Source organism: Poecilia latipinna, unplaced genomic scaffold, assembly GCF_001443285.1.
Source record: "Poecilia latipinna isolate Pla-1442-1.1 unplaced genomic scaffold, P_latipinna-1.0 Scaffold1338, whole genome shotgun sequence".
Lineage (NCBI taxonomy): Eukaryota > Metazoa > Chordata > Actinopteri > Cyprinodontiformes > Poeciliidae > Poecilia > Poecilia latipinna.
The window spans coordinates 43,116-52,953 of record NW_015113954.1 but is presented as its reverse complement, the minus strand read 5'-3'; the positions used below and the strand labels follow the sequence as shown (position 1 = coordinate 52,953).

General features: G+C 38.2%; 1 protein-coding gene across 3 annotated transcripts; it reads left to right on the top strand.

The window, feature by feature from the left end:
• Nucleotides 1-336: 336 nt before the first annotated feature.
• tcp11l1 (t-complex 11, testis-specific-like 1) lies at nucleotides 337-8,003 on the top strand. 3 transcript variants are annotated; one of them, XM_015055856.1, is made up of 10 exons: nucleotides 337-498; nucleotides 953-1,087; nucleotides 2,606-2,738; nucleotides 2,838-2,958; nucleotides 3,530-3,750; nucleotides 4,007-4,143; nucleotides 4,250-4,419; nucleotides 4,518-4,699; nucleotides 5,872-6,044; nucleotides 6,136-8,003. In XM_015055856.1, the coding sequence occupies exons 2-10, from the start codon at nucleotides 961-963 to the stop codon at nucleotides 6,357-6,359; spliced, it is 1,488 nt and encodes a 495-aa protein (XP_014911342.1). In that variant the 5' UTR covers nucleotides 337-498; nucleotides 953-960; the 3' UTR covers nucleotides 6,360-8,003. The 3 variants fall into 3 exon arrangements, with proteins under 3 accessions (XP_014911342.1, XP_014911341.1, XP_014911340.1); XM_015055855.1 differs by having other exon boundaries at nucleotides 337-515; XM_015055854.1 differs by having other exon boundaries at nucleotides 338-660.
• The last annotated feature ends 1,835 nt before the right edge of the window (nucleotides 8,004-9,838 follow it).

Below are 9,838 nucleotides of genomic sequence, written 5' to 3'. Positions count from 1 at the left end.
ACATTAACACAAAATTTCAAAAGTCACATTTCTCAGGTTGTTTTGCGACACGGATGAAAGATAGGCTTTTCCAAAACTGGAACTGGCAATTTTTACAGAACGCGCTCTTTGTCCATTTCTATAAAGAAAATGTACAATGTATGTATGTAGTAATGTATTTTATTTACTCAATATAAAAGGTTTTTGAGTACTGTACTAACTTTAAAGAAATAGAGTTCTCAGTAATGTCTGTATGAAAAATGACACGTTTGACGTTTTAGTCAGATATTTTCAATGTTTTTTTTTTCCTGCTCTCCTCCTTTTTGAATTTAGTTTCAGAGGGCTCGACTGTTACGTCACAGTAGCTCCGCCCATCACAGGAAGTGTCCGGGTTGTTAGCGGATTGTTGTTAGCTGATGGGGGACAAAAAAGCCGAGCTGCGACGTAACTAAACCCGAGTTTTCCGTGTGGGAAACACAACCTTGCCTTTGTTGGAGACCTCCCACGACTGTGAGGAAGGTGTAAATAAATCTGAGGTAGCCATAGTGAAGCTATGTGTGAGCTGTGAGGGAGAAGCTGTGTCATACAGGGCTTTGTTGTTGTTGTGGGCTTAGAGTCGAGCTGCTAACTTAAGAAGTTGGGCTCTGCAGATAAGGCATCTCTTAACGCTGATCTTTGAAGGTAAATGTCATAGATAGGACTGCAGAAACAGATTCTTAAAAAAAAAAGCCTTGAGCTGGTTACTCGTGTCATTTCCAGCTCTTTAGCAAACCGATGATTCTTCCTCATCCCATGTGGATTACGTCATCAAAACAAACCTCCACATCTTCCTCAGATTGTATCGTGTTGTCCTCAGCACTCAAAACAGAGTCATCGTCATTGTTTTCATTTGGTTGGCTGTGAGCACCCATTAGGGGTTTTTAAAAAAAAAAATCTGCAGCTTGACGTGTCTGTGTCGCCTGTTATCCTGCAGAATCCAGCATGCCAAACGAGTCAGACCACTTACAGCGCGAAGGAGACAAGGAGTTAAAGGATGTATCTGAGGAGACTGCGGGGCAGCAGGTCAGGCCCAGCACGCCGAGCCCCCACAGAGAGAACACGCTGCAAGGTGAAGAAAGCATTATGTACAATCGTATTCAATAACTGAATAGAATCGTTAATTTATCTCACTATTCACATGATAGCCTTTATTTCTGATAATTTATTTTCTTTTGAATGTGCTGCTGGTTTTTACTTCATTTTAATGGAATAGTTTTATCTTGTATACTCTTACTATTTTCCATTAGTACCATAATTAACATTTTTATCATTAAAAATGTATATCAAGGTTTGTATACCTTCATATTTACTTGTATTTGTGTTCAAGTACTTTTTCCAAAGTTATTTATTGTCTATTGTCTTGGCTTTTTTAATCTTCCTCTTATAAATTTCAGAAAAAAATATGTCAGTTGATGCCTTTTATTAGTTTTTCAGGGATTCCTTGCTGGTAAAGAGAAAAAAATATCTTTCCTTCATTACAGTCCTGCTGCCATCTATTGTGGATCAACAGATTCAGATGATTTTTATTTTTTTATTTTTTTGGGGGGGAGGGGGGATTTTAACCTGTTTTTTAAAAATGTTTATTTTATTTTTTTTTAGATTGTTTTTATATGTATTTGTTTACATTTTGCTTTGGGTAATATAAAACAAGCCACTGCTAAAGAAGCTGGCTGTTTCACAGATTGCTCAATGCAAACATCGTAATGGGAAATTGAGTAGATGAATAGTGGATGTGTAGTAGAAAAATATAGACACTAATAGACTGAGAAGATTGTGAAGCTATACCTATTCAAGAGCTTGGGGGAGATTCACAAGACAATTCAGTGAAGCTGTTGCGTTGTACCTCTCTTGAACCAGAGACAATGCCAGAAGCATCTTATCCGGGAGAATGAAAAAAGGACTCGACTGTTTCTCAGTCATCAATAGTCAAACGAAAATGTATTTCACATTTGATTTGGAAACCTAGGTCACACATTCTGGAGGATGAGTGAAGAAGTACAGGATCCAAGCTGTTTCAGGTCTTGTATGAAGTTTCAGCAGTTAGTGATGATCTGGTGATGATCTGCCACTGTGGGTCTACTGTGTTACATGAAGGCTAGTGCAACCATGTATCCGGAAACTCTAGGGTACTTTATGATTTCTTCTACTGAAACGTGTTTTGCAGATGCTGATTTTATGTGCCATCATGATCTGGCACCTGCCCACATTGCTGAAAGTACCAGTACCTGCTCCAGTGATGATTTCACTGAGGTTGATCTAGCAACAAAGTGATCTAAGCCCAACAGAAAACTTCACCTTTTACATTGAAGTGTAAAAAGTGAATGAATGTGGACCTTCACTTTTTAGTGCTAGCAAAATACTATTATTATAAAATTAGATGGTACTCAAATCAAAAGATTACACTTTGGAGTTTATGCTTATAACAGTTTATGCAAAAAGTGGATGCATGAAACCTTCCGATATTAACTCTGTACATTTGTGTGGAAGTTGGATATGGTGCTGTCTCTGCAGAGGAGTCTATATGCTTTTTTTGGTCTTCCGCTTAACATTTCTGTAATGTAATGAATCTGTTTTCCTTTTCTTACAGCCAGCCCACCCAGGTTGGTTTCTGTTGAGGAGCTGATGGAGACAGCTAAGGGGGTAACAAACATGGCATTAGCTCATGAAATCATGGTCAACAAGGACTTTCAAGTAAAGCCCACAGAGCTTCCTGAAGGAAGGTATGGGTTAAAAGTTTGACAGTCTTCTGGACGTTTGCCTTTTGTTTAGATTTATTTGCTGGTACAGTATGAAGAAAACTACTCTTTGTCCTGGCACAGTTTGGAGCACAGAGTGAAGGAGATTATGCGCAAAGTATTTTGGGATCGTTTGGAAGCTCAGCTGAACGAGGATCCGCCTTCATACGAACATGCCATCAAACTCCTGGGAGAGATTAAAGAGGTGAGAATTGATCAGATCAAGGATGCATTATAACGCTCTTTAACACTTGATTGTTTATTATCTGTGTTTGTTTGTGATATTTTTCTTATTATCTGTCTGTTCAAAGAGTGTAGTCAGTAACTGACCAGTTTCGGAACATTTTTTTCTAGTTTGTTGATCCAGCTTACTCAGGCCAGAACATGTGTTCTACAAAGGCAGCAAATGCTGAAGTAAAAACTTTCAAATACTATGAAAGTATGAAAAAATAGTTTTCAAGGCTCCTATTAAATGGCAAGAAGCAAGGGCTACATACAGCTATTCACAAATACTAGGTTACTCATTGCTGCAAGTCTGGCTTCAAAAAGCTAATTCTGGTACACTTTCCCAAGTTGCGCTTTAGAAAAAGGAATTGGACGATGAGATCAACAAAACTTGGCTTTGTTTGAGTGACAACTACCTCCTTCATACAAATTCATCATCAGCTCTCCCTTTTTAGCACATATGGTTTATACATGACAATGTCAAAATGATATCTGTTACTGATCTCCTCCTTAGATTTAACGTTCCTTTCTCTTTCCAACCTTCCATCCAGACGCTCCTGTCCTTTTTGCTGCCGGGCCATGGGCGCCTGTGCTCCCGCATCGAAGAGGTTCTGGATCTGCCACTAATCCAGCAGCAGGCTGAAAATGGAGCTCTCAATATCGGCCAGCTGTCCCAGTTTGTCGTTGAGATGATGGGTTCTCTGTGCGCCCCCTGCAGAGATGAGGACGTCAAGAAACTGAGGCAGATCACTGAGATTGTTCCTCTGCTGAAGTGAGCCATGCACACACTATTATTGGCTCTGCACTGGTCAAGCTTCGGTTTATTTTTAGACCCTGTAATTTAATCAGCGTGCAAGTCTGCTCGTTGCGAAGGGATGTTCCCTTGGTTAAATGGCAGCGTAGATATGAACACAAATCATGAACATGCACATGTAGCTAGAGATTATTGACCGCCTTAATTCTGCGCTGCGAAATCAGAGTTAGTTGTTTTGTTTTTACAACAGTGTACATGTTCTGCCTCCACTCAGGGCTATTTTCTCTGTGCTGGACCTGATGAAGGTGGACATGGCTAACTTTGCACTGAAGAGCATCAAGCCGCATCTCATGCAGCTGTCTGTAGAGTATGAGAGGAACAAGTTTCAGGAGTTTCTGGAGAAACAACCAAGTAAGGAATGGTACCTTTACAAAACTCCTTTAGGTCGTAGCACATCTGTAATTGTGTTACCAAGTCTTTGCTGCTGCGAAGAATAAAAATGTCCTTTCCTGTTTAGATGCATTAGACTACACAAAGAAGTGGCTTGAGGAGACGGTGAAATCCCTGAGAGAAACGGAGAGCTGTGCCTCTGCCTCCAGTGACCCCCCACTTCACCCACTAAATGTTCATAATCATGCATACATTCGCCTGCTCAGGTGGGACCACGCTTCAGACCCTTTCCCAGAGGTAAATGCTCTGTGCTTCCAGTCTTTGCTCGCAAGTTTGGCTGAATTTTTATGTTTTTATTCTTTGCTCACCAAGGGAACCCCTTTTTTTCTCTCCAGACAGTGCTGATGGACCAAGTTCGGTTCTTAGAGATGCAGCAGGAGGCCAAGTGGTTAGTTCTGCTCTCCTCTGTGCTTCTGATTGTCTACACTACCACAGGAGAAGCCATCTCAGGCTTGCCAGGACTGATGGAGACTCTTAAAAACACTGTCAGTGCCATGCTCACAGAAATGCACATGCCGTGAGTACAAGTACTTACTCTGGAGATTCTCCGATGTGCAATGTTTTCAAGTAAACAATAGGCTTTAACGTCTCAGCAGCTTTTAAGTTTTTGTGTTGTAATAAGATCAGCTGTTTATAAACTCACCAAACCAGTTCCAAACTTTGAATTTCTGTGGGATTTAGCTTGACCTCTGTGGGATACATTTGTCTTCATTTGACTTGTTTTGAACTCCATATGCTTATGCACACACATTTTTTCCCCCACATTTTGTAATGATACAGCCACACACTTCGGTGTCTTTTATTTAGTTTGTGGGATAGAACAGCACAAAGGAATGAATAGTTGTAAAGTGGAAGGAAAGCAGATTGAGAAGTATTTTTAAAATAAAGCTTAAAAGTGTGACTTTTTATGTATCTAGCAACTTTGCACATCCAGAGACTCAGTTTTGCCCATTCGTCAGGACAACTTTTCCAGAATAAATGCTATTTTAGTTTCGCCTTTGAAGTTGTTAATGCTTGTCTTGGTACATGTGATTTGGGGATTAATGTATATCCCTACTTTCATAGGGACTGTATTTTTCTTGCACAAATCCCACACTGAAGAAATTAAATTGCCATCTTTTTCTTTCATTTTGACACACCTATCTTTTGAAGGTAAACCAAAGCTAATCCAGAGAAAGCTCTGATAAGTCTTAACTTCTGTAACTATGGGAACTGGATTTACATACCTTTACTCTCTGTAGTCTGAGTTTGTAATTTAGAGAAGGTGGGTTTTGGTTGTTTTTTTGTTTTATTGAGCTTGGAGTCGCCTTCTCAGTTATTCCAGACGGCGGAACTGCAGGCAACGAGGTTGAACTGTGTATCTTTTAGATAATCGAGACTGTAGAAAATCATTTACACAAAAGGTGAATTTTTTTTTTAAATGTTTATTGCTGTGGTCTTTTTTGGTGCTTTTTGTGTGTGCATGTAAACCATTTTGACCACTGCAAAGATATGTGCCAGAAAGCAGAATAAAATTATGAAGGGATTCTGTTCGTATTTCATTTATATGTAAAAAGGAAACAAACAGGTTCTTAACAGCAGTAATTACTTTCTGAATGTTTTACAGTGATTATCACCTTTCCGAGAAGCACGTAACTTTTTCGGCTGTGATTGGACAAGATTTTAAAGTCTATTTTGTTGCTTTTTCAGGTCATTTAGTATGCAGGAGGCCCTAGCAACCATAGGGGAGAAGCTGTGTGTTGAGCTGAGTCACTGTTTAAGCCAGCATGGCTTCTCCTCATTCTCAGCTGAGAGCAAGAGCGCTCTTAAGGGGCAGATCTCAGCCATCATCCAGCCAGACAACACAGTCCGTAAGCTGATGGGTACGGAGGCGCTCCTGGTTTCGTGTCTCTATTTGCTGATTTATGCTGCTTTTTTGCTGTGACCAAAGATCCCTCCTTCTCCCCCACCCAGACTCTCGGATTCAGAGCTACCTAATGGCTGCCCTGGAGTCCAGTCAACACAAGACGCCGCCTCCTCTCCCCGGAGGCCTGGCGCCGGTCAGCAGAGAACTAAAAGAGCTCTCGATCCGCTTCAGTCGCCTGGTCAACTACAACAAGCTGGTCTTCTCTCCGTTCTACCAGAAGATCCTGCAGAATATACTGACACCGGGGGAGAGCTCCGGCACAGAGACATAAACCCCCACAGATACGGAGGAATATCAGAGTGAAGAGTGGTCTGTGGTTTCTTTTTTCCCTCATTAGCAACGGTTTGGATGTAGAGATAAACGTTTAGGAGGCTGATCTTTAAGCTGGGAGGCAAGCCAGCCCTGCTGAGCGAGCACCTTCAACTGACTTGATTAAAACAACAACCATTTCACTTACATGTACTAACGCAGTGTTGTTTCTTCACTGAAATATCAGACCTCATAAGTGTCACATTTGCAGTACCTATGTGTACATTAATTTATTAAGCATAGCTGCCAGGAATGGATAACTTAACTCAGTATTGCAGTTGCCGTCACCGGGAACAGTACGACATATACATCTGTACAAAATTATTCACCTCTCTTGAATTGTTACACGCTTAGTCTCTTTGTAACCACACACTTGAAAACGGTACATTGGAATTTTCTTTGATAGACAAACACAAATTAGTGCGTATTTGGGAAGTGCAAGTGAAAGGATATGTGGTATTACCATTTTAAGCAAATACTTGAAAAGTGTGGAATGCGTTAAGACCATTTGTTCGAATGCTTTCTAAATATTCCGTCTACTGGGGTATGTTTGTTGCAGGTAGCATGTAGAGAATAAAAGTTTTCTGCTAATTCTTTGCAAAATAGCTAAAAATCAGACAAACTGGTGTTGAAAATTGATGTCAACATCAATTTTCAATTAGTGCAGTGTGTAACGAGTTTTCTTCCAATATTGCCCTGTATGTATTTTCATCCATGAGCTGTCTTTGTGGAATAACAACATCAGCCGAGCATGATGCTTCCACCGCCATGTTTTACAGTATTTTGAGAGTAATATTTAGCTTACACGCAAATGTGAAATGGAAGTTTTTATGGCTTTTTTTTAACTACAGCTTTCTTCTTTCCACACTTCCATAAAGTTCCAGGTTTGTTGTTTGAGAACATTGTATACTGTATATGTATTTAAATGTTAAAAATTATCAATATCTGAGTTACTTACTTCTTTGTACTTTTTTGGATCTCTCTAAGATACGTTAGTCGACCTTTACAGATAAATAAATGTAAAAGGAATAGCAGAGACTCAATGGTCCAATAAATAAACTGTAAGCCAGATGATCTTAAAAATTATATTTAAGAACATAAAAATTCCACATATAGTCTTGCCTAAAGTTTTTGTGTCTGGAGGCTGGAAGGCTTCCATCAAGATCTCCAAGTACAGAAACTATAATCTCCTCAAAATATAAAGGGTGGGAGTGAGTCTATTGACTCCTCAATTTATTCAGAGAACAAGTTTTAATGTTTTTAAATGACAACAAAGCAAAGGATGGATATAGACTCAATCCAATTCATTGAAGGGAACTATGGAATTAAGGGCCAATTGTGGTTTTCAGTATTACTCAGTTTTAGTTCCAATTTAATTATATTCACTCATTGTTAACTTATTGTTGATATTTTCAGATGTTCAGCATATTTTCCTGACAGTCTGACAGTTATTTATGTTTATGTTTGAGTCTAAAATGTATTTGTATCAATTTACCACATTTTTCTGTTTGCTGCTGTTCTCATACATCACACACTGATTATTTTTGACTCATTTGTCTTAAGGTGGAAATTGGATGTTCCAATAAAGCGTAGCTTGCCCTCACATTAATAAGTCTCTCTCTTTTTTAATATCCTTATAAATCCTTCATCTGCCAGAGATATCATCCTTAATATAATACACTGGAAGATAACTGTTTCTAACACCAACAAAATTAAAATTGTAATAAAGGATGGAGTTGCGTAATACGTTCAAGTTGTTTGCATGTAACGCACCTGTGGGCCGGCAGATGGAGCCAGAGCTCCAATTTAAAATCGTTTAAAAAACAAAAACTTCCAAAATGCTCCTTTTGTTACTTTTACTTTTAAGTTTTAACTGCAGTGAAAAAGTATTGTCAGTTTTTATTGCATATTACCTTAAATCAGTTTGCTCATAAGCAATAATATAAGAAGAGCCCATGCATGATGCCATAAAATGCATAAGAATGGATGTGAGCCAAATTTGTTTCATAATTCTGCATGTGTACTATCCCATCCTGAACTGGCTCCATTATAAATTGTCTCTGATTATCTTTTAAACAGCAGCTTTGCCAATAAACCAGAGGAGTTGGAACTTTTTTATGCCATATTTTTTTCATTAATGCCTATACTATTAATGGTTTTGCTGTAATGCCTCCAAAAGAAATTGGATGACCAAAAGGATTGTACTTTTATTTGGGGAAAAAGTGATTGAGAAGATTGTGCAATGTATAGATGTGCATAATTTCAATAGGCCCATGTTATTAGTCATTGCTACTCATTATTTGTGCACTCATTTGTTGTGGTAATTGTTTTCCCACAACACCCTTATAGTATTCGCTGAAAATTAATCCAGATATGATTAGAAATTGTTTTAGATTCTGTTTTGCTTAAACCCTAATCAAGTTCTAAGTCACAAAGATGATATAGAATGAACTCCTGAAGTGTGAACCTATCTTTAAAAGTTGTTTAACATCAGCCCAGAAACCAAGGCAATTCCCAGGAGGAAAAAATCCCATCTGTCTATGCCTTTGTAAGGATAAGTAGGTTTAGAAAATGGAAATGAGACAAATATTGGGCTATTTGGCCCACAAATGTGAAAAATGTTTGAAGAAGTCAAGATAATTCTTTCATGAGCAGGGACACTGTAACAACTGTCAAACATGATGTTTGTAGTCTCATCAAATGAACTGTTTATTGCTGTTGGTGCATTATTAAAAGTGGTGAGAATAATAAATTCTTACACAAAACAGCTAGATGGTTACAGTCTGACATCAGTGTGTTTCAAAATAACAATGAGCCCAAGCACAAATTAGAACAAGTTATAATTTTAAGACTTTTCAATATTAGAAAATGTCAGATTTTTCTCATGAAAATGTCTGATATTATTATGTGAATGTTTTTTTTTCTTAATCTGAAATATCTAACATTGATATTCTGTAGCTACAAAATGTGAGCATAAATAGAGCAAATAATAATAATAATAATAATAATAATAATAAACTTCTCTAACACAGAAACAAAAATTAAAACAAACCGTTTTATGCCTTTAAATCCAAATATCAATATCATGTTATATATGCTGTTTTAAAAGCACTCAGCTAACTACTGACTATTGAGTATTGAGGTAATTTTAGTGCATGGCTATATACTTCTGTCTTTATCTATCACGCTCTGTGAATTAGATACAAATGGAATATTAAAACAGGTGCATTTATTTTTTGGTTTCTAAAACGCCATACAAATTGCTAGTAGTGGTATAATTTCACTCGAAGCAAGAATGCCTCCAAAATGATTAGAAACCCACAATTAATATGACAGCCTGTATGTAAACTTATGACTGCAGTTAGCTCATGGAAGTTTAGAAATGTTTTGACTCGCCGTCAGTGTGACTCACAGCACTTTTACTCCTCCTCCTCCCCTCCC

What these genes read in the sequence shown, in the direction of transcription:
- tcp11l1 (XM_015055856.1), top strand. Translation starts at nt 961, where the DNA reads ATGCCAAACGAGTCAGACCACTTACAGCGCGAAGGAGACAAGGAGTTA. An exon ending in ACAGAGCTTCCTGAAGGAAG is followed by an intron (nt 2,739 to 2,837) that starts GTATGGGTTAAA and finishes GTCCTGGCACAG; the next exon opens with TTTGGAGCACAGAGTGAAGG. An exon ending in GAGATTGTTCCTCTGCTGAA is followed by an intron (nt 3,751 to 4,006) that starts GTGAGCCATGCA and finishes GCCTCCACTCAG; the next exon opens with GGCTATTTTCTCTGTGCTGG.